Genomic DNA, 26,087 nt, shown 5'->3' with positions numbered 1-26,087 from the left:
TGGGTAGAAGTAACCCCAGAGAAACGTACCAACTGTGTGGTACTACACTTAAGGTGGTAGAAAATGAAAAAGACCTGGGAGTAATTGTGCAGTCAGATATGAAGTTTTCTGAGCAATGCAGACAGGCTGCTAGGGCAGGTCATGGGGTTTTGTCAATGATATATAGGAATTTTGCTAGCAGGGAAAAGGAGGTGATTGTCCCTCTGTATAAGGCAATGGTCAGGCCACGCCTTGAGTACTGCGTACAGGTCTGGAGGCCTCATTTTAGGAAGGATGTAGATTTGCTTGAGCGTGTACAGAGAAGAGCAACACGATTGGTGAGGGGAATGAAGGGATTCTCTTACCAAGAGAGGCTTAAGTTCTGCAAATTGCAGTGGCTGGAAACTAGGCACCTGCGCGGTGATCTGATTGAGGTGTATAAGGCCTTGAATGGGTTCAGCACGCTGAATTCTGATGGGATCCTTCCACTTGTTCAGATTACGAACCTACGGGGACATAAGTTCAAATTAAGAAAGGACAGATGTAGAATAGATGTGCGGAAATTTGCCTTTAGCCAGCGGGTGGTTAATTGCTGGAACAAACTTCCATCTGTCGTTGTGGAAGTTGATAGGTTAAATAAATTTAAGGAGGAACTGGACAGGCATTTGGAGGGAATGGTGTGATTTTTTTTTTTTTTTTTTTTGGCTGATGCTGCATAAGCTCCTACACTTGCTTTCTTGCATCATGTGCCACTACTACTACTACTACTACTACTATATTACTAAAAGTATCGGAATGCACCTGGGGTTTAGGAAAAATTAACTATTCCGCTACAGCAGTTGCTTTTATTCTTTTCAGGAATAAAATAACTGAGTTCACGGTAGATGTCAGCAAATCAGAGATATACGATGGATGAGTCAAGGCATTGAGCTTAGCAATTTTCAATGGAGAGCCATTATAGGATGCCATGTTAGCAATCATTCAGTCTGGCTAAAGCTGCGATATTGTAGATCAACGATGGCTGACCAAATCACTAAGTGCATATGTCATGCTGCTGCTACAGCCGGGAGATTTCTGCCTAGACTATCAGATTTTACCGCAGAGATTATGGGCCGCTCAGATCTGTGTAGAGTGCTACGTAGATCTATAAACATAGGCACTGATAGTATAAGAATGATATGTAAGAAGAGTTGCAGCACACAAACGAAACATCACAGCATGCAATGCATAATTTATACTTTTCTGATTCACAACCCATCGTAATTCGTTACTATATTCGAATATCGCGGAATGTTCGGATATAGTAACGAATCACTGTACACGGTTTCCCGATCTAATGAGCTGTTTAATTGTGAAGAATTCCCGGAGTACATGTAAAGTTTTCTTGAGGTGGTATGGTTTAGGCTTGGACCATTAGTGGCCATACTTGGAAGAATAAATGCCGTGGTACCGTGACATTTTGGATATTTTTTCTCTTCCTACATTGTGGCAGCAATAAGTGGAGGGCCCGTTCACTTTCAGCATGGCAATGTACTATGTCATACTGCACAGCCTGTAGTTACTTAGTTTGAAGACATGAGGGTGTTTAAGCTTCACTGACTTGCCCAGAAACCCAACCTCAATCTCACTGAACATCTTTGGGTAAACTGGAATAGTGTAAGAACCCATTCTTAGAACTCCAGAAAATTAATAATATTTTGTAAAATTTCGAAATTTATTATAATTTAAACAGACGGCATTAGGCAATTTGCTTGCGTTTCCACTCTTGTTCGTTTCAGTAGAGAGCGGATTAGCGTTAGCAACAGGGGGGGGGGGGGCCTGTTCGAACTGAAACTGTACAATAGGAGTGCTGGTTTGAAGCAGTTTTGTTTACGGAAAATAGAGCGGGAGCGGCATTGCGGAAAAAGGGGAGAAAGGAACTCCCCCCACCCCCAATAAAGGGTTCGGACTCCGAAGAGGAAAGACCCGAGATCATAGAGCAAGCCGAGATCGGGCATCATAGCGCTGTGTAAACAGGCCGACACCGAAGTGCGCTCTTATAAATTTCAAGGGCGGTCACTTAAAAAGGGGCGTTACGAAAGGGGTAAGTGCACAAGGATGGTCAGAAGAAAGTTCTAGAAATTTCATAGCATCCGGATGTCTCCGCTACGAAAAGGGCGCGCGACCTATCCGAACGTGGGGCGAGACAACAGAAAAGGGAAATGAGCGAATAAGAATAAAGATGTAGAAAGAGAAATAGAAGATGATTGGTCAAGAAAAGGGGGAGAGAGAGATGAACAAAAAGGTGATGGGGGCAGAGAAAGAGCGAGTCCGAGACAGAGAAGTGGGAGAAGAAGTCAGAGAGAATCGCTGGAGAGCGAGAGAGGAATTTTTGGGAGTGAGAATGGTGTTGGATGTGTGTGGGAATTGTTAAACGGTGAGTTTTAGAAATGGCACAGTTCAGTGGGTATTGGTTATAGAAAAGGGGGAAAAACTATTGAGAATAAAATCGGATCGAGCTTCAAACGGATGGCCAAGGCAGCAACCCTGGAGAAAAGTCCTTGTGCGTCGAGAGAACCGACAGAGTGCAGTATAAAGATGTGCGCCTAGTGGATCATCAAAGGCCAAGCCCAGAGAGACGACCGCTGGAAAAGACCTGAAGCGGGAAACACCCATCCAGGTAGAGAGAGAAGAAAGTGCAAGTAAGTTTGGAAAATTTTGCTAACGAAAAAACTGTATTATAAAGAAAATATAAACGGGGAAGAAATGAATAGGACAGTTAGAGGAGATTTATGATGAACTGAATACTGTATTGTAAAAGATAGAAAAGGGAGAACAATAGAATATAGATAAAAACAGTGAGAGTGAGAGTGTTACCTATCTGTGTTAGAAGTATGTGTAAAATAAAGGAATGTATTAGATGCGTTACTGTTGTTAACGAAATAGCCTGTACTTGGAGAAATATCCTCTAGTTGTGTATAGTCCACCGAAGGCTCAGAAGGATATGCCGAATGTTCATGTGCATAGAGGGAGAGAGGAAGAATAATGTAATTACCTATATATATGTATATATATCCATATATAATTGCATATGTTAGTTTAGTTAGTACTTTGTGTTGTTTAAAAGTTGTAGATGGTTATGAATTCATTTAAAGAAAGGAAAGGTGAGAATATTATATTATGTATAGTAAAAAGAGAGCTGTGAGAAATTTTGATATCTTGAATTAATTAGTGTGTGTATTTTGATTATGTACTAGAACGGTGAAATAAACCTTGTTATGTTGGTAAAATATGTTTTATCTTTGGGGAGAAACACCACAGCTCTATAGCAAGTATCCGGAATTATCCAGGCAGGGGAAGTATATAAAAAAATAAAAATCCTCATTACATGGAATCTTCTGACGCAAAAAAGGGCTAAATGGAATTAATTTATTGAGCAGCAGATAGCTTGTGGACCTTAGAAGGGAAGTGAGAACCCCTGTTCCAGAATTTAAAATTAAAGCAACAGTAGGTCCCACAATAGGCTTCGGGACAGGACAACAAGATGCAAAAAAAATTTTAAATACTTCATTCAAAACATTAACAAAGTAAATTAAATTAACTTTCAGAAAACTTGTTACTTTTCCAAAATATATCTGAAGAGTTATGACGGTAGGCTGCGGTCTAATAGCCACCAAGATAAAAGATAATTTTTGTTCTGTTGTAAAACACATTTAATCCATAAATATTCCTTGTATAAATACCCCAACAAATTTTATACTCAGATAATACTTAAAATTTAATACAATTCAAAATTCTTATTTTAAATTCATACGTATTTCAATTTTTAATTTATGTGAAGTTTGTGTCTTCATGTTATCTGCCAAGCTTTCAAACGCGGGGATATACTGCGATAAGGCCAACCATAAAGAATCTTCTGTATGCAAGTCCTTTGGGAGATTCTGTAGGTATTTAAAATTTTAGAAGGGCAACACTACCTGTTCATATATTAGAGATCCTATTTGTTAAACCCTACTACAGTAGGTGTATCTGTTTTCACAGCGGTGCCCTTCGACGAATCCAATTTACTGGTTCTCTTGTCCTTGTGAGTTGTGTTTATCCCAGTAAACTGAATTTTGATGTATTAGTTTTGATGGGAAAAACAAAACTCCGTCAAAACCAATACTCTCACTACCCGTTGCGTTATGATTTTTTATTTACATATGTCACATCCACAGGACCTATTATTCACAATTGTTCTATTAGAATAATTGTGAATAATAGGGAGACTCTGTTGGAAAGTTAAACGACATAATTTATCTTTCAATGTATTAAAATCATGTTATTTTTGTTGAGTCAGGGTGAAAGAGACTCATAGCAAGATCGGAGTTCATGTAAGTCGGAGAATTGATCACTTTGGAAAGTTTAAGATAATTTGCATAGAGTTCCACTCAACACTAGCATACTGAAATACAGTTGACAGAATATCATACAACGAAAGCTTGAAGAGAAGATCTGTATGAACAGAGACAAATGTATGAGAATTGAAAATCTCTTTTCTTTTGTCCGAATTAATTCGTAGGAAGTAAGAAAACACAGCCAGATTTTAACAGAGTTAAAGTTTTGTCCCCTTGACAAACAAGTGGGACACAAATTTTAAAAAAGGATGGTTGCAGAATAGTTGTATGTAAATTTTCATTTAGAGTAACTGATTGTTAGAATACGCTTCCGCCTAGTGTTGGAATACATTTAAAGAATGTTTGACTAAATTATTTTTGAAAAATTGGGCATGAAGTGAGGTTTTTTTTAAATTGTACTGCATAAGCTTTGCTTGTTTGCATCGTGTTACCAATAATAATACTAAATACTATTAGTGGATTTTCTGAGAAGGAAAGCATAATGGTGATTATTGCTAAATGGGTGAACGTAAAACTAAACTTATAAAGTAGGGTTAGAAAATTTTAGTAATACCATTTTAGTAATCGAAGAAGTTTGTTTTATCCTCCTGTTTTTATATAAATATAATATATATGGAGGATAATGTACGCCTCTTTGAAAACTGGTGGGTAAATGAAGTCAAGAAGACAGTAAGTGAAGAGGTTGGTAAGAAATTGTGCTGGAGAAGAAATGCATTCCCTTAAGAAAATAGTAGGCAAAGTGTAGGGATCTGGACTCGGTTATCTTTAAGGGTAAAAAATATTTGACCTGGTGTCATCAGCAGTGATGATTAATCTATCAAAACAGTCATCTGCATTTGGCTCAAACTGATAATTAGGAACAGAATGCAGTTCTTCGGGAGAATAGTTTAGAAAATGGGCAGCAAAAATATTACTTATATCATGGGAAAAGTTCATTGTGAGATTCGATTCATAGTAACTTCGTAATGCTGAAAGTTATAATTCCTCTTTCATATAACCCTATAAAGGTTTGAAATTAAGTTGTATGTAAGTCCTGATTCGTCTAAGAGAAGATAATTAGAATACTGAAAGAATGGACTATTGTCTTCCACACTTCATATATCTTAATGCATGTTGGAGATAAAATTTAATTTTACCTTCGAAGAAATAGATAATCACGCTCCTATTTTGTGGAATTGCATTGTTTGAAATTAGTTCGGTACTTTTCAGATTGAAAGCTCTTAAGACATTTAAAGACCGTTAAACGTACATAAAAACTCATGAACAGTGCAAATGAGTAATTTTAACCGTTATACATACATATTATATCCTTCATTAGTCTGTTACTCACTTTAAGATAGGCATATTTTTAATAAAGTTTTCATATTACATTAGAGTACGAACAAACAGAAAGAAGACCCACTTTACAGTAACTGGCGCCGATAAGCAACTTAAAGGGAAGTTAATGTGAAGACAGTAAAAGAGTATCGGAATTGGTTCGCACCAAGTTTTTACCTGCCTGCTTGCCGGAATGAGTTTTAGTGACGCTTGCTAGTTGCCAGCGCAGGTTGTTAATCTTTAACCGTGGATATTAATACTTTAATTTCAAAGATTTACATTAGACTCCCAATATGAGAGTTAAATATGGGACAAAAGAAAAACAGCAAACAAATACTACAATAGGAAAATATTTGTTAATGCTTCCTCAAAGTAACGCGTTTCCCTCATAATAATGGCTGCTTAATCCAGTGTCCATCTTTTTGTTAATCTACATTCAGCCTTTTAAAAATTTAATTACAAGTTTTTGATTCATTCTAATATTGAAAAATTGCTCTTCATATCCTTTTAATTCGTTAAATAAAATGGTATCCTTTTATCTTCATATAAATTATATATTATCAAATTAAAAGGAGATCTTCGTATCCTTTTAATTCATTAAATAAAATTGAACAGTCTATTGGCACCTACTTGGTGCCTGTAGACTGTTCGATACGCTTCTTTGCCTGTTCATATTATTACTAATTCATTAAAAATATAAATAGAATTTATATTCTTATGTGTTCTGAATATAATTTCTTTTTCAGAAAAATGTACAAACTGCAAAGCAGCCAAAAAACGGGTAAATTTAAATAAATACTGCAAAAGGGATTATGGTAAGTAGTTTTTAAAAAGTAATCTTAATTGCAATGCCATTTTGCTTACTTAATTGTGTCTGTGAGAATTTTTTTTAATTTGAAAACCAGAAATTAGAAGTTTTTAAACTATAAATGCATTGTATACAAGGATTAATAAATATTATTCTACAATATACGGTTTATAATCATCAAATACGTCCATTAATACATTGTAATACAAGTTTATCAGTACAGGAGTCGCATCCTCTAATGGTACGTTTATTTGATAAGTCCTGCTCTCAGCTGTGCATTGCATTTCTTCCAAAATGTCGTCCTCTCGAAGGGTGTGCTGAACGTTAGTTAACTTCAGAGGTCATTACAGAACACTGTATATGCACCGTCCACTGAATCAGTTTTCTTCCACTGCTCTGACTTCATCTGACTGATCGAAACATGCTCAACCACGCGATCTCCTGCCTGTGACGAATATCCTGTCCATTGCACTATACGGTTGATTACAACAACGGAATCGTGGTGATACAAGAAGCGAATTGAATTTGGAATAGCATCAACTACACGTTTCCCCCTCCACTTTTGTGATCTGGTGGAATTTTGAACATTTTGTTGAGAGCTCTTGGCTACAGCTACAACAATGAAGAAAGTGTGGTTTAGTTCGTTGCTTGACACTCGCCCGTTGTATTAGTCATTAATTAGTTTAGGGTTCGTCTCTAATGCCGAAGCTGGCACATAAACGCCATGGCAATTAGTTTGTTAATCTATCTGCTTTCTTTGAATGATTTGTAAATAACTATACATGTGGTTCTAAATATTTCCTGTGTTGCTAGTGACAATTTTGATAAATTTACAATTGACTTACTTTTAATTCATGCGATTTCATCTTTAAGGTTTCTCTTACCCTGACTGTGAATGCGTTTAATTGGTCTGAACGCTTTCACACATTTTTTTTCCGGTGTCTTGAAATGTTGATCAAGCTCGCTAATGCCAGTAATATTGAAAATTTGTGATGAGAGTTTATTTAAAAATTTATAATTTATTTGTGCAGTATAAGCTCCACGCCTTTTACCGAGACTAGGGTTTTAGTGTTTTAATTTAAGTTCTTGTAAATGCACCCGTAATGCCAAATTACCTTCCCGATTCGAAAATTTATCTTAGAAAAACAGCAAAATACAAACTGTAAAAAAGAAAGTTTTATGTTTAGATTGAGAAAGACTAATTTTTTTTCAAGCTAATGAACTTCGACAGCTTTCTTCTTTTCAATAGTGATCACTTCAGCTACCTAATTCATGATTTGGGCATTGAAGATTCATTCCTTGGCGAGCTTTTTACTCAATGTTATCCCATACCAACTTTTCTTTGGGAATGCATGAAAAAAATGTATTTCCAAAGAAAAGTTGGGAATATATGAAAAAAATGATTAAATAAATAATGATTAAATTGAAAAATAAAGATTAAATTGACAAGTAATGGTAAAATAATGGTTAAGTGGTAAATACAATATGGTGACTTTATCACCCAAACACCAACAATCATTATTATTAAATTATAATTTAATAATAATGATTGTTGTTGTTTTAGGCGGATCAGCAATGATTATACCATATTGTGCCAAATAATATCGGTCTGAGTTAGCCTATTAATATAGCTTAATAGGTTAGCTTAAAGCTAATCTGTAATTCATAACGCAATGTAATAAAGTTCCAAAAATATTGTTCTGTTAATTTGCATTTTTTGGTTTTTCGTTGTGAATTTTCGTATACTGATTACTAATATGACCTTAGTTTTAGCAAATTACTAGAAATTAAAGAAAATTAAATACGCTATTATATTATAACACATTTATTAATAATGTTTAACTGCTTTACAGAATACCGTATTAATCTTTGCTGCCAGTTAATAACCAGCTAAAAATCACAAATTATATGTAGAAACCCTTCTCTAGTTAACCAAAAAAATTCTATTTGAATGTCATAGAGTTTTCTGACCAGTTTGATCATCTTGAACCAAGAACTAAATGGACAGTTACCGCGGGATGAAAAACACCGAAGCCTATGACAGCTAGAAGTTGATCTGCAATTAGAATCACAGAAAGAGATGGCAATGGCTGAGTACGACAAATTACTGTCTAAGAGAGAAAGAATGGGAACAAGAAGTTATTTATATATGTGAATGCTAAGAAGAAAACGTACCGTTGCTTAATGGGTCTGATGAAGTCTCTGGTAGCCCAGCTAACGTTTTGATGAATTGAACACGTATTTGCATTGATCTTCACCGACAAAAAACCTTTCATAATGAGAAGAGGCTGAGTACTATGAAATTATCGATATTGAAATTACAGATGATTGTCCTTAGAAAATTTTTCTAAGGACAATCATAGAAAATTCGATGCAAGCTGCATCGAATTATTAAGACTAATTATAAGAGCATTCGTGACGCAGGAGAAATTCTTCTGCAAATTGAGAAATGCCAGGGTATCACCAATATATAAAGGCGACTCTATGAGTGAAGTGGGTAACCGACCCGTTAAGTCTAACTTCAGTGGTAGATAATGATAAAGAGTGTAATACATTTAGATAAAAATGGAACTCTGAAAGCTGCACAACACGGTTTTGAGATAAATAATGTAGGAAATTTTAGCCAGACAGTTTGCGGAAATTCAACTTATGAATTCCACTTATGCTCAGAAGGCCGCAGCGGGGCATTCTGTTGCGACTCAAACAGATATGACAATCGTACCAAAAGAATCTTTTGCTCCCATTGCAGGCTACTTATTGAGCACTCAAAATCCAGTACAAAACACTCACTTCCATATCGATACCACCTAATGCTCCACCTGTAACTAAACAAAACAACATGGAGAAAACTAAAAACCTGACTCGCTACCCACAACAAATGAAAACATGGAAACAACGAAGAAGGAATGAAATGGCGACTGGATCTTGGAAATTTTTTCAGACGAAGATATGGACACTGGACAACGTGTATATTTCCACAAAAAGGATAAATATCCAAGACTGAAAAAGCAAAACCTTCAGCGCTTCGGAAGCCGTCTGACTGATTAATAAAGCCAAATAATGGCCAAATTCATAAGGCATAAGCCAGTGTGCGTCTATTTGCAGGAGACATATCTAAAAGCAAATGAAGACCCTACCTTACGTAATGTCAGCATAATACATAAAGACAGAATCGGGGATGGACCTGCTCATGGTGGAGTCGCCATCCTAGTGAGCACCATATCCCATTCAAGTAACTGCTCTTATAGCTACCATAGAGGCAGTTGTTATTTGCCTCTTTGTAGGGTTTTCTCACAATTTGCTCGGTATATTTTTTGCCTGAAACAACATCTCCCAGACAGATCTTGATGATCTCATCGCGCAACTGCCTGTTCCTATTCTATTGTTAGGAGATTTTAATGGACTTAACACCCTCTGGTGTACTGCAGACACTAACATGAGGAGCCGTAAAATAGAGCGCATGCTCGACAATAACAAGCTCTCTCTCTTTCCTAATTGAGAGAACGAACACCTTTTTTCCCACGCTTATTCCTATATTTACCGCCATTGATCTCTTCATCTGCTTCCCTTCTCTCCTCCCTTTGTTCACATGGGCAGTTTACAAAACTCCGTGCGGGAGTGATCCCTTCCATGTGATACCTGTGACTAAAAATACCATGTCACTCATCAAGGATATATCAGTGAAAGTTTGATAAAGGCTGAATGGAACGCCTTCGAACATCTGACACAATTTGGTACCACAAGTGTCAACCAGCAGCCCATTAAAGATGCAGTTTCGTACATTATAGAAGGTATTGTCCAAGCAGCAGAAGTTGCACAAGTGCCAAGCAGAAATGAGGTGCCCACAGCTTGTCTTGATCACCCATAGGCAATCCAAAACAGGCTTCATATGTACTGGAAAACATGGTGTCAACAATGATCTTATACTTCACTTGTTTCAGACCTCTATAATACCCATAAAGTATATTTAAAAATTTATAATATCTGGAAAACTAAGGTATAAGTTATCAGAAACTGTCTGATAACTTATACTTTCGAATGGAAAACTCCCCACACCGGATGGAAAAGACCTGAATTCGAATATTACGGGGAATTTTTAAGGGTCTTTTTCATAACATCGCTGAGTTAGTTGGTCTCAGGAGACGGTAGGCTCAGATTTTTCGTCCAGAAAACAGAAAATCGACCACAGAACACAGTTTACAGACATTATATACGGTTTACAGACAATATGGATTAAATTGCTTATGAGCCTAAAACCCCACAACAACCAACCATAAAACACTATAAAAAAAAAACCTATTACATAAACACTAGAGGCACTTATATATCGCAATACTGGTACCTATTTATACTGACTGTTCGCGTTATTAAGTGCACTTACCTAGTAGTGAATATGCCGCCTTTAGCCTACAGAAAGCCTGTAGTACACCATGATATGGACTCAACGAAGTGTGAGGACGTTTGCAACACGTTCCATTACTGACAGAATGCTTCGTGATGTTAAAATCACAAAATGAAAGCGAATTAAATTCCCAAGTATTAACACAGTAATAAATAATAAATTCAACGTCTTATAATATAATAGTAATTATTATCTAAAGTACAAAAATATACAAAAAACAAGAAAACATAATTGTGTGGGTGTGTTGCAGTCTATAAATTGTTATAACACACGCACAACTCGCAACTGAAAACGAAATCATTCCTTTCTATTATTCACAGCATAATGTGCACATTGCTCAGATAGCCGTTCGCCATTGTAGGAATAAATGCTGGTGGGAAATATGAAATATTATAATTGACGCCGGTCTTCCCTACTTTGAGTATCTGTTTAATGTTTGTGGGAACAGCAATATTTAGAATTCGGTGTTGTAGAGCACGACGTAGTGTACAAGTATAATGGAGTTAAAACCTGAATGTGTACAAGCGGAGCCTAGCATCAAAGATTTTGCCAAGATCAGAGTTTAAACCGACTGCCGGTACCTCTCACCTCGATTCATTTTGTATGCGCTCTTGCACAAACTGAATAAACATAAATGTATAGCAATAATTCGCCTATAAAAAAAGCAAACTGTATAGACTATGGAATAACTTGAAAACAGTAAAATGATTGTCTCAATGTCTGTTTCAGTTCAAGAACAATAGCAATTTAAAACAGGTATTTACTTTTCAGGCTATACGCAGAATGTCTTAAAAGAGTTATATTTTATTCATAAAGTAAATGTTTCAATCAATATATTCTCATTAAAGTGTCATTAAAATTCACGATTTACTGAGATTTAAAAAATAATTTTGCCTTTCCAGCTGTGCAAGCCAATATTCTCTCCCGTGAGACAGTGGGAGACTGGGTTCGCTTTACTGTGCACATAATGCAAGTATACAAACCGGGTCCCAGTAAGGTACGCAGGGGAACTCAGTTCTTGTGGGTGAGCTCAACTGACTTAGCATGCAAGTGTCCAAAGCTGAGAGTAAAAAATTCCTACCTCATTCTAGGTAAGTATATTCTAACAGCAAAGAGATTAAAATTTCGGTTTGATAAATAAAACAAGTATGTTTTTACTTTGTTGAAGTTAACGTTCAAACAGCATGAATGTTCTAAGTATGAATAACACAGAAATACTTTTTTTGGGTAATCTAATAAACACTACTTAAATTATAATGACATAACTGTATGTGATATCATGTGAGTAATTTTTGCCAATAGTCACATCATACGAAAACATGTTACTAACCTCACCAAGTTAAACTAATGGTTTAAACAGAAACAAAGAATGGACGTGAAACAATCAAATTTAAAGGCACAAAAGTAACCTTAGAGAGTAGTTGGCATAAACTAAAGACGATTTTCTGAAATTATCTGAAATAAAAAAAAGTGTGAGCAGGAGGGAAAGACAGCAAGAAAAACGCCAATCATAAAATTGTATAAAATGATAAAAATGAACAATACAATTCTATTGTTCAAAAAGTAATGTTTACTTTTTTTATGTGAAAGCATCTTTGGCGGCACCTACTAAATTTTTCAGACTGAAGTAAAACCAATTGATAACGAAAATGCGAGACGGAAATGCCGCAAATGACATCACATCCTAAATGACGCTATTTTTTTTTTTTTTTTATTGCGGGCACTGGCTAAGATAGCTGGTGCGGGATTTGTTTGGCACTCCTGCAAGACGGGTTGTAGTTTTTTTTTTTTTTTTTTTATAATCAGGCGGGAGGGAGAGTTGCCTCCCTTGCCTGGGTGCGGGATTTATTTTTTATTTTTTTAATTAATTTTTTTATTATTTTTATTTTTATTTTTTAATTTTAATTTTTATTTTTTAATTTTTATTTTATTTATTTTTTATTTTTATTTTATTTTTTTATTATTATTTTATTTTTTTTATTATTTTTTATTTATTTATTATTATTATTATTCTATTTATTTTTATTTATTTATTTATTTTATTTTATTTTGTTTATTTATTTATTATTTTTTTTTTTTTTTTGCTGCCTTCGAGGTCTGGGCAGACTGGTAGCGGGATTGCTGGCACCCATCAGTCTTGCACTACCTCTGGTGGGTGATCAGTAGTAGTTTTATTATTATTATTATTATTATTATTATTATTATTATTGTGGGGGTGCGGGATTATAGTGCACGATTGCACTGATAGAACGAGTTGACCCAGGCCTGGCTTTGCATGTTAGGGATGGGCACCTGGTAGCATTTGCCCATCGGGTGGCTGCTCCCTGGTGGCAGAGTCGCCTGACATAACAACACACTACACTTCACTAACATACATACACCTACATATACAGGCCGATATATTGCGATTTCTTCTTTCCCACAGAGTAAACAGGTGGAGATAGACGAAAGCATGAGAGCCACCCAACGACACGAATATACATACATACATAAATGACACTAATTAGTCGGTCTCGGGCGTAGATAGCAAGATTTTTTTCTCCCCTACAACTGGGGTTTTTTCGTCCAGCAAAACAGGCAAATCGACCACAGGACACACGCAATTTACGGACATCATACACGATGCAACGGCAGATGAATATAAATATTCGGGTTGCCTAATATGATAATTTAATTTTTAAATGATGCTAACTCTGTCACTAACATTGATTCGGTAGAGAAAGTTATGAGTGTGAGCATAAAACATTACATCATTCATACTAAATATTTCGGACTGAAGTAAAACCGATTGGTAACAAAAATGCGAGACGAAAATGACGTCACTCCCTAAATAACGCTAACTCAGTCACTAACATTGATTCGGTAGCAAGCATGAGCATAAAACGTTACATCGTTCATAACTTCAGTTCTAGCCGTTCGCTAAGTTTTTGAACTCGTTCAAAAACATAGAGAACGAAAAAAATAATAGAAAATGCTTTAATATGTTAAACGTGTTCGGATTCTTTTCATTCCTAAAACTCTTTAAACTCGTCCAAGCCAAGGATGTTTTCACATAAATTGCAACATCTTTCGTGTGTGCAGGGTGCACAAGCAGTTTTTTTTGTTGTTGTTATATTCACAGGCTGATTTGAAAGTCATTACCTATTTTAAAAAAGTACGTGGAATATTTAGAAAAAGTGTTAAATAAAAGATGTTGGAGGATGTATTAAATAAAGGATTAAAAATTTACCAAGCAATCGTAGGGGTATGCTTTTACTCTGTGCTATATATATGCATAATTATTTAATTAATTTATATATATATATATATATATTTACCACCTACTGTTATTTTATTTAGGTAATATTAATGCCTTGTGCCTGTGACTGCATATACAAGTCCAGGTATTTTGGGTTAGCTAGAATAGAGTGAGACAAACTGACAAATACACATAGATAATTGCAACATTGTTTAATACAAGGGTTCAAACTCATGTACATACATTACTGTAATTAATAATAAGGGTTTAATATTTCCACTAATTGTCCAATACAAGCAAACTCCACAGGGATATACCGTTACCAAAGTTTTTACTAAATTGCATTACTACGAAAACTAAGTACAGTTCTCAGTATTTTTTTTTAGACATCAGTTGGGTTTTATCCTTCCACCGTACAGGTTAATCATGTCATTCGCAGATAAAAATACAGAGCACCTTATTTTTTCATTCTCTTTAGTTCCAATATTACGTTACTTCTCTCCCGAACTATATCTTGGACTAGTATAATAAGGATCAAGAGTACTCACAGTTTATTGTCCGCTTCTCCAGGTTGGGCCAGCTCCTTGGTTTTAGGACGGCTTTCCATTATGGTTTTGATTTTAGGGATTCCTTTGTTCTGTACTTCCTCAAAAAAAACTAAACGCCCAACTCACTCACCAAACGACCAACTTACCCCCTAAACGACCAACTTACTCCTTAACCGACCTACTTACTTCCTACACGACCAATTTACTCTCTCTTTCCCGCCGACCAAATCCTTATATACCCCATGTGGTTCTAAAGTCTCCCCCCCCTTTATTTTAATATAATCCCCGATAAATTCCTTCGTCCTTGACTTTCTCCTTTTCTCTGTATACTCGGTCCTGGCTCGGTCCTTTTCAAAGAATTCCGACCTGACCTTCTGTAGGTCGAAGTTCACCGTCCTTCTGAGAAATTTGCCTCGCCCTTAAATACATTCCTAAATCGTTGGCATGTTTAAATAAATGTTTACTGAATCAATCTAATTTGTAAGAATATATTCCAAGGTTAAATGTATATATTATTATTAGTAATTTTTTTTTTTTACACAATTTTTATTAAAACACGTTTCATATCATATTTTATACCATGTATTTTGCGTACTAAACCCAAAATAATGACTTAATTCCTATAGTGGAATTGTTGTGGATTCCGGGGAAATAATAATGACATCAAAGCCCTCATGCAAAAGCGTGAGCCTATTTGCTTTCATTTGAAGACAAATGAAAACTCTTCCTTCCAAAATACTACTATCGTATAAGGACAGAACTAGGTATGACCCTGCTCACGGGGAAGTTGAGCAACCACGCCCCATTTCAACCCTGTTCCGCTCTCCACCAACACAGAAGCAGTGGCAGTTCGCCTTAAGGTAAGGTTTTTACTAATAATCTGTTTAGTTTTTTGCCACCTGGGGGATGACTTCTACCGGAAACACTTTGATGATCTTATTGTGCAACTGACCACCCCTGTCCTACTTCTTAGGGATTTCAGTGGATATAACACCATGTGGGTAGTGCCGACATTAATGGAAGGGGCAGTGTCATGACAATGACCTGTTCTTTCTAAATATGGGAACTAACACCTTCTTCACATGCCTACCTGTACGTTTCCTGTCATTGATCTTTCTATCTGCTCCCTTATCTCTCTTCCCGTCACTTTATTTGAAAGTGACCCGTCACTTTATTTGGGAATTAGAGGAGAACATGTATGGAAGTGATCAATTCCCTGTGATAACCACCCTCATTTGTAGGAGATCTTGTCTTCCTTTTAGGTTACCGCAGTAGAATATTGAACAGGCTGACTGGAAAATTAACTAGTTGAGTTTGACATCACTATAGTCAATCAGGAGCTTATCAATGATGCAGTCACTTACATGATAGAACATCTCGTTCATGCAGCTGCAACTGCCACTTCAAAAACATCTACCCGGCTTCCACCTTTACCTAAACGATGGTGGAATGCGGATTGAATAGCAACAAAACAGGCTGAAAACAAAACCTGAGGGATAATCCAACGATCTCACCACGGTAAATCTAATAGCCTTTAAACGTGCACGAGCCAAAGCACATCCGCCGTCAGAATCGAAAGGAATCGTGTATCCGTTACGCATAATCTATTAACCAGTCATCATCTATTAACCACAAGCAATAAGTTGGTCTGGGAAAAAATCCGAAAAATAAAGGGAAAATACATATCTCACTATTCATCGATCCTATAATATAATTGATGCAGCATTGCAGGGCCATCTGCAATAGCTCTTGGGGAAGCATTTTCTAACATATTTGCAATAACATATTATTCCCCATAGTTCCAGGTCCTTAAACATAAAAGTGAAAAACAGGCACTTAATGTCATATTAAAGGGCCGTTGCCGTTATCCCTGTAATCGGCCGTTCAGTATAAGGGATCTGAAAACAGTTCTAACCCTCTTTAAGGCAAGTGATGTAGGACCAGGTAGCATCCATTATGAAAATATTAAGCACCTTTCACCGAAATCTCTGGACCTCCTGCTCCTTCTGGATAACACAATCTTTACTAAAGTACAGTCAGGATGCCTGGTTCAAAGCAACGGTACTTGCCGTTGCGAAGACAGGAAAGGATTATAAAATTCCTACTAATTATCGTCCCATCGCTCTGACTAGCTGTTTGTGCAAAATCCCGGAGAGAATGAGCAGTACTCGTCTTGAGTGTTAATTAAAATCAAATGACCTCTCCAGCATGCATTGTTGCTTCTGAAAGAACCGGTCGACTCTGGACCTTTTAATTAGACTGGAAACAACCATCCAAGATGATTTCCTAGAACGTGAACATCTGGTGTCGGTATTCTTGGACATGGAGAAAGCGTGTAACTCGACTTGGAAATTTGGCATCTTAAGAGACTTGCACAGCATCGGTCTTAGACGGCATCTCCCAGTTTTTATCAAAAACTTCTAAGCCAATCAGTATTTCCAAGTTCGTGTACGATCCTCACTCTGTCATCCCTTTTGCCAAGAGGAGGGAGAAGAAGAAGAAGAAGAACTCTTTATTGTATGCACAAGGAACATGTCGTACACAACACCCTTCACGGATACAACACGCCAAGAGTTTACATGAAAGAATAACACAACATAATAAACAAGGATGAGAAAAAAAAACAGTTATTATTATTAATTATATAATCTTTAATAATTATATTAAAGATTGGAGCACAAAAATAACAAATTTGCATATGAAAATATATATACAACAGTGTGTTGCCAAGTAAAATTATTATCTAGAGAGTACCGCAATGATCAGTTTTAAGTGATACGCATATCGCCATCAAAGTGAATTCTATCACAAAACAAGCGCGCGGGTGCAAAGTATACGTGCCTTGAGTGACCGGGATTCAAGCCCGTGACTGTTGAATACGGTGCTGTTTCTTGTATTCTGTCTATCTTGTGAACTCCTCTGACCGTTTGGTCGTCCCGGAGTATAAACAGAAAATTTAATTTTTTTTTCGGTCAGGCAACATTGTTGTACGACAACTGGAATCGAGACATATGCGCACATTTTTGTCGTAACCTCAATCTTCATCCTGAACCTGAATTAAGGCTTGGATAAAATGCTATTCCAGTAATACTAGACACAAAATTCTTGGGACTCATTTGATAAAGGTTAACCTTTCTTGAACATATCCATAAACTCCATACAACGTGCTCTAGAGGCCTGAACATTCTCAGTGCTCTCTGTCCTCTACGTCTTGGAGTGCGCACCTATTCACCTTATTATGTGCACTTGTGCAGTCTAAACGACACGAAGGGTCTCAGGTATATGCATCAGCAAGAAACAAAGTACATCAATGTCTGGGCCCTCTCCAACATCAGGCTATCCGCATTGCTACTGGGGCATGCTGAATGTCTCCTGTCCAGAACCTATACGTTGAAGCAAATGAACCACCATTACTGCTTCAACGTTAACAGTTGTCCCTAAAGTACGCTTTAAAACTGACATTTTTGAGCCACCGCGATGGTAAAATTTGAACGCCCGTCAGACTGTCAATCGTCATTTTGATATTCGTGTCCAACAGCTTAGAGAGCTTAATACCATGGTAAAAAATGTTGCCCAATCACCAAAGCAGTCCCTTGCACCCTGTCATGCTCACGTTCCGGTATGCGACTTTTCCCTTAAGAATTGGGTAAAATGTGATACAGTACTTTATTATCTGTCTACCTGCAGCTCTATTCAGTGCACCGAACTTATCATTCCGACTTCTTGCCAGTTTACGCTAACGGCTCGAAGTCGAAATCATGTGTAATATCTGCTGCTGTCTTTTCAGTCACCACTATATACTTACAGATTCTCCCTGAATCTAGCATATACGCAGCAGAGCTGCAATCACTAGAGTTAGCTTTGGATCACATCACAACTTGACAATACCAACTGTTTATGATATATTCCGATTCCGTATTACAGGCTTTATTAACGTTGAGATTCAATTCTCATCCCATCCATCCCGTCCAGCAGAAAATATACTTTCTCCATGAGCATAAATTCGATATCCGCTTCTGCTAGATTTCTAGGCACATTGGGATTAGTAAAAATGATTTGGCTTATACTGCAACCAAATCAGCAGTTTCCACTAATAATCATTGTCTGTTAGTTCCCTATTTATAGCCCTCGTGGGTAGCACAGTTGATAGAATCTCCATCCTCCCCACACTGGGTGAAAAAAACCTGAGTTCGTATCCCGTCGATGACGGGAGGAATTTTTGTGGAACTTTTTTCACAACGTGGCTGAGTTAGTTGGCCTCAGGCGAGGGTAGCATGGTTTTTTTCCCCCAGAAACTCGGATGCTTCGTCCAAAAAACAGAAAATCGACCTCAGAACACAGACAATATACACGAAGCAACATGGCCTTGGTTGCCTTTGCTCCTAAAAACCCAATAACAACAAACAACAAATCTCCTATACAGATTACGGGCAAATACAAGATACAGTCCCAATGGCAAGATTCGTGTAATAGACAAACTTCAAATAAATTACGTCAGGTACAGCCTGTTATCGAACCATGGAGCGAAGGAATAGCAAAGAGGAAGTTGTTCTTGGTCGGCTCCGTATAGGAAACAGCCATTTCGTTTTTTCTGAGGGCCAATGAAATTCCTAGTTGTGAGCCCTACGACACCGTTTTGTCTATCAGAGATATTTTAATTGACTGTACAGATTTTAACACTACTCATTTTACCGCTTTTAACCATTTTACTGAGCTATATACACTCAGTCAGATTTTATCCGATAATGACAACGTGTCAGCTGTTGTTAAATTTTTGCAATAACCTATTCAAAAATTCAAAGTCTTATTATTTTTTTGGCGGGCTCCAGGGTTTCCCCTATTTGCCGCTGAAAGTAATCTATACATTGTGTACAATTTATAACAGCTATGTACAATGATTAATGATACATAAAAAGACTATATTCAATGATGGTACATAAAAAGACTATATACAATGATGATACATAAATAAATACTGGCCTTCGGAGTCCAGCAGACTGATCAATACATCAGGTAAGAGTAATCCAAAGAAACAGAAACAGTCTAGCATTTTACTGAACCTCAGCAGTAAGAATTCTTCGTCTCTGTTTAAACAATTTCTCTGCTTAGGTGGAGAAGGCAGTATAATATTCAGAACAGTTAACCAATCTTGGCAGTTCAGAGCAGTCAAATACATTTGTGAGATGTTGGAAGTCCAGTCTTAAATCATCGTACAGGGAACAATGAAAGACGAGGTGCTCAACAGTTTCTTCAGCACCACAACTGCAGAGAGGAGTGTTACTTGATCCTAGTGAAAACAATTTAAAGTTAAGACTGCCATGACCGGTATATAAAAACGTAACGTATAAGCCAGGATTGAACCAGTCCATTTTCTTGTCGTAATCAACAACCTCGGGAAAAAACTTAAAGGTCTCCCTACCCAAGGTAGAGGTAGACCAGATATTTTGCCACGCTCTACAATGTCCATTTCTCATTCTTTTAATGTCTACGTTTTCTTACAAGTCAGTATTATACGTTATACCATTTACAATCGCAGGAACATTTTATCTTCTACAATATAAAAGATAGTGTAACATTACTTCATATTGGATTGGCAGTCGATGACTGAGGACCTGGAGAGCAGCTGTAGAGACAGTTCGACAAGATCTACTTACAGCGAGAAGAAAGAATCTTTGTGCTTGAGTAAGATATTTTTGAACAAGGGAATTACCGATTCTGTATCCCCAAGGCCCTGCCGCATAACACACAATTGGTATAAATATACAATAGTAGTATAATTTAATGGAAGATTTCTTTACATCAAAAGTACTCCTGGTAATCTTAATAATTTTATAGGTCATAGCTTTTATTTTCTGAAGTACATATTTTGCATGGTAATTAAAATTAAGACGGTCATCAAAATAAATTCCTAAGTATTTATGCCGCCGACTACTCCTAATCATTTCTCCATTGAACTTAATAACACGTGGTCTATTCACATCAAGATAGCCCTTTAGCAACATTTGTTTTGTTTTATTAGTCGAGATTTGAAGTTTATGTGTTTGACACCAGATATTCAAGTCCTCTAGAACTTCATTTGCTCTGCACTCTAGCTCTCGGCGGGAATTACCAAAAATCAGAATAGCAAGGTCGTCTGTGTAAGCTAGCTGAAGGATGTTGTCTCGATCAACCGAGAGCCACCCATCAAGGACCATGTTCCAGCACACAGGGCCAAGAACAAAGCCCTGAGGGCAGCCCGTAGAAACAGATCTGAAGACAGCAGAATCCTGAGAAAACTGTGATGCTGCGAGAATCAAAGCAATTCGAAAGGAGACGGTAAATAGGAGCAGAGACCCGGCCTCTCTGGCCTCGCCAAGGCTTTCGGCCACCAAACAGCGTCGAATGCCCCTTTGAAATCAACAAAGAGACCGAGGATATATTTAGAATTGAAATTTTGAACAGTACTCAAAACCTGACAAATAGCATCAACAGAAGACCTTCCACGTGTAAAGCCAAATTGAAGTGGGGAACTTAGGTTTCTGTCTAAATAGTAACTTAAAAGAGGAGAAACAATTAATTTTTCCAAGACTTTTCCATGAATGGGCAGCAGTGCAATGGGCATGTAAGAGGCCGGATCGTTGGAGGGTTTGTCAGAGGACTTAAGCAGAAGTTTAAGTCTAGCCTGTTTCCAAGAGAGAGGGAATAATCCCAAAGACTAATAAACATTCAAAAGATTTAATATAATTAATGGGCAATTTTTCCAAAATCTTTTAAGTACAGAAACCTCAAGGAGATCCTGTCCAGGACATTTACCACCCCTTAAGATTGAGATAGCAGATTCCAGCTCAGTATCCGTAAAAGGAGCTTCGGTTCGGGGCCCTTCGTGTGAGATAAATGATCTAATCTCATTGTAGTTTGGATGGTGTTTTCACAGGAGGCAGTGTCCTCATGGAGCAAGCCATCCAAGATGGCATTAATTGACAAACTCCAGTCCAGGGTTTGATTACCATTTACAATAATAGAAGAAAGAACATTGCCGGGATGAACCATGTTAGTAACAAGTTTGTAGGATAATCCCCACGGATCTTCATTTATGCAATAACCTATTAATTTATATAAACGTATAATACAAAATACCGACTATACATTTTTAATATATAGTAGGGGGTTCCGCCCCCCCTACTCGCTTCGCTCGCCAACCACCGCGCACGCTTTTCTACATAATATGTAGAGGTATGACGGAGTAAGTCAAATCTTTTCTACGTAAAGACACACCTGTCGAAATGCACTGGTCAATATCTAATCAGGAAATTACCCATGTAATTATTTACTTGTGCATTTGTAGTGCACGGCATTCTCAAGGTCGAATAAATATCACTATGTAATTATTTACTTTCTTTTACATAGGTCACTTAGGAAAAGGCCTGGTAAAAATTCAGATCTTGGGTACCACTCCACACTTCTGCTAAAAGTCAGGAAGAAGGCAGTGATTGGCAGGTGCCACACACTGTTTAGCCCTGTCCCCCTTTCTTCCTAGGTTGACATGCCTAGGGTGTTTACCCCCACTTGCTGCTGTTTTAAAATCGAGAACGCGTTTTCCGATTGTAAAACAGCGGGATGGGGGGATAAGCACTCCCAACTCAACAACACAAAACAATGACATTATTTAAAAATAAATAAATGACATTACCTCATGAATTATTTAAAAATAAATCATTATTTTAAAAAAATAATGTTTTATTTATTTTTAAACGTCTATACCCATGTCTGGCCCCTTAGCTGCTAATGCACCAATAAAACTGTAATCCGGTTCAATCCAATCTAGCCATGTTCTTACATCTAGCAAATTAATATCCTTTTCGGTGCTATTGTCGAACACATTTTGACACTTTTCACTTTGATTTCATCAAATCAACAAAAATACCATCATCGTTTAATAGCTTTTCCATGCACTTATCTAATTTTACTCTGCTTTATCTTATTTGAATTTGAGTGCATCTCCCTATTTTTATTAAAAACTTTTTTGCCGCTCGGTATTTCCTGGTTCTTCTAGGATCCACACTCTTGCATCCCTTTTTCAAAGAGGAGGGATTACCGCAAGGATCAATTTTAAGTGTTACGCTTTTCGCCATCAGAGTAAATTCCATCACAGAACAATTTCCTCCAACTGAGGAAGTTGTTCTGTGATGGAATTGAGAAAATGAGGATTATTGAAAGACAACTGCAACAACCCATTGATAGTATTAACTCCTGGGCATTGCCTAATGGATTTAAGTTCTCTCCACAAAACAGACAGGTGTGCAATTTTTGTCATAAGCATACTCTTCATCCTGAACTTGAATTAAGTCTTGGATAAAAAGCTATTCCCGTAGTGCTTGACACAAAATTCTTGGGACCTATATATGATAAAAAGTTGACTTTCCTTGGACATATCCGTCAACTGTACAAAATGCATGAGAAGCTTAAATGACTCACTGCACTCTCACCTTGGGGTGCGGACCGATGAACCTCACTCTGCATTGCCGTGCACTGTACGATCTAAAATAGATTACGGGTCCCAGGTATAATCATCAGCAAGAAATAGCGTACTTCGATGACTGGATCCCATCCATCATCAGACTATCCGTTTGGTACTGGAGCATGTCGAACATCTCCTGTCCAGAGCTTATACGTGGAAATAAATGTATTGTGAGAACTTGGGGGCTTTCTGCTTTATCTTTTTTAATTATTTAACTATATAATTATCCTTTCTAATACCCCTATACTTTGGAACCCAATTTGGTAGTTGTTTTAATTTTCCAAAGGTGAACCACTGGTACCTCACTGCTCCAACGCCCACAAGCTATCAGACTGCGCAACTGTTTTATTTTATTTACTTTTTCTAGTATCAGAAGATTCCCGATTTTTAGGTTTTTCTTTTATTTTGCCCAACCAGTGGTTTTCCATAGAGCTGTGTGTATTTTTCTTGAATGATGAGACATTTTTATTATCAACATAACAAAATTTATTGCACCGTTAGAATCATATGAAAATACAAAAACACTAAATTAATCATAATGTACAATCACTCACTGCTTTCTTCTACTCTGCATAATTATAATTCTCTCATATATTTCCTTCCTTCCCATGCAATTATAACCATCTGAAACATATGAGCAATAAAAAATACTAAATTAATTAGCATATACCATCGTTCATTTCATGCTCCTTCACAGTAATACATATGGATAATCTCTCATACATTCTCTACTTTCCCATACAAATATAATTATCTTATATATTTTTCTATCCCTTTTCCACATGCATATGACTAAGGATATATTGTTATCCCCTTTTTTTTATCAACCTCTTAAAGTGCTTCACAACCTAAACATATATATATATATATATATATATATATATATATACATATATATTTCCTCTCTCTCTTGATACACATGAACATCAAATTGGGCATATCCTCAGATGTCTCAGTGGGTTATGAACAATTGGTTGCTCCACTCAGAGCACTAACTTTATTTATAACTGACAATAACATCTGATTCATTACTCTACATACGCTTTTACATCAGCCAGATACCTCGCTCACCTATCAGTCCTATTTATTGCCTATCAGTTTAACATAATCAAAATTAGGGGGAGTTATATTTTCCTTTCTTTCCACTGCCTCAATAGGGTACCTGGCTCCTGATTTCTTTCAAGCGGTCGTCTTCCTTGGTCTTTCTTAGTGGTCCACTAAACGTACATCTCTGGAGTCGCTCTTGGACTGCATGCTTTGCTGGTTCTCTCAAAAATAAGGATCTTGCTTGTGGAACACTGGTCTGGTCATCCATTTAGACTTTTTTCACACTGTCTAGCAACTATCTTTGCTTCTCCATACTTTACACCTATGCATTTGTACTTCTCATAACATTTTCTTTCTTCACCTTTTCCATCACTTTACTACTATTAATTACCCACTAAACTCCACCAGCCCTGTTCTCTCACTCCCCTTTCAAAAATCTGTCTCACTCCCTTCTCCCTCCTCTCCTTGACCAATCACCATTAATTTCCCTTTCTGCATCTTTATTCTTATTCGCTAAGGTCTCTCTTCTTTGTCTTGGAAACTTTCTGTATGGACAAGCCAGCCTTCCGCAGAAACACCGTGTTGTTTTCGGAGCTGCCTCCAGCGGCTGCTTTACTTAATGGTCACTCTCTTTTAATCCCTTAATATTTTTTACGCTCTTCGCCAGACCTAGCTGCCCTTCAGTTTTCAACCCCGTCGCAGGGTCAGTTTTCAACCGCATCACTTTGTATCTACCGAACGTGAGGTTCGGTAGATACAAAGGTAGATTCTTCCATTACCAGAGTCACGGCACATTTTCTCCCCTGAAATACAGACCGTTTCCGGCAGGGCGTTTTCCCTCTGCGCTCAATCCTAAACTATCCATCCTTTTATCTGCACAGTACCACGATTTATTGTAAGACAACCACTTACTGGCTTTAAGGAGCAATTCGGGGACGGTGCCTTTTTTCCTTCCCAACTTACCCTTACGGCCATACCTGTGTGCAGTGTCCGTTATATTTACTAGTAAATAGAACCGTACATAATAAAAGTATTGCAGTGCATCTCTATTCCAACTGCCATTCAAGTATTTTAATCCGATGAAGGCTGCCACCCAGCCGAAAGCTAATTTATTTATTGTAGTTTTATTAATGCTCTGAGTAACAAAATAAAAATAAATTTTCGCAACAGAACCGTCTCCAACTGACACAGTGCAATTGTTCAGTTCTTAGTCCGCACTGCCCCCTCCCATTGAGCGCTAATCGGCACCCTACCTCAATCAACAATTGTGTTAACATCAGATGCACAAGTCATTAGCCTAACTCTATCTGTTTAAAAATAATTAATTCCAAAGAAATATATTATTTTTCTAGAGCTGTAAGATTGGGATCTTACAGTATCACCATTATCACTTCGACGTAAACAGTTGTCTTTAAAGTGTACATTTAAACTGAAATCCTTGCCAGAATATCTCACGTGGACATCCGTTTTTGAACCACGATGGAAAAACTTGTACAGCACCCGTCATACTTCTTGTCTTCCTTTTGGTATTCGCGTCCAAGCGTTACCCGAAGAATTACATATCAGGATAGACAAGATGCCAACCACTCCAACAAACCTTTCCACTCTGGTATGCTCATGTTCCAGCGTGCGACTTTTCTTTCAAGAACTGGATGAATTATAATACTCATCAGAATTTACGAGTTCATAAAATTGTCTACCTGTAGCTCTATTCATCACACCTGAACATTTTGACTTTGTGCCAGTTTACACAGACGGCTCGAAATCTCAATCATGTGTAGGATCTCCTGCTGTCTTTCCAGGCACCACTGTATCTGAGAAGATTCTCCCTGATTGCATCATATATACTGCAGATCTGCATACTATAAAGTTAAC

The 26,087-nt window shown here is 37.2% G+C and overlaps 1 protein-coding gene across 1 annotated transcript in view; it reads left to right on the top strand.

Annotated features, from left to right (window-relative positions):
- The window catches only part of LOC150083146 (netrin-1-like), a 283,410-nt gene that overhangs the window by 253,397 nt on the left and 3,926 nt on the right, over positions 1–26,087 (top strand). The window contains exons 4-5 of the mRNA XM_090377071.1: positions 6,419–6,487; positions 11,785–11,973. Coding sequence (XP_090233197.1) covers positions 6,419–6,487; positions 11,785–11,973 — 258 coding nt within the window. The remainder of the gene's footprint in view (positions 1–6,418; positions 6,488–11,784; positions 11,974–26,087) is intronic.

Source organism: Mastigoproctus giganteus, chromosome 7, assembly GCF_048544385.1.
Source record: "Mastigoproctus giganteus isolate SK-2022 chromosome 7, ASM4854438v1, whole genome shotgun sequence".
NCBI classification, from domain to species: domain Eukaryota; kingdom Metazoa; phylum Arthropoda; class Arachnida; order Uropygi; family Thelyphonidae; genus Mastigoproctus; species Mastigoproctus giganteus.
The sequence above is the reverse complement of the archived record's forward strand: the minus strand, read 5'-3'. Positions and strand labels throughout refer to the sequence as shown.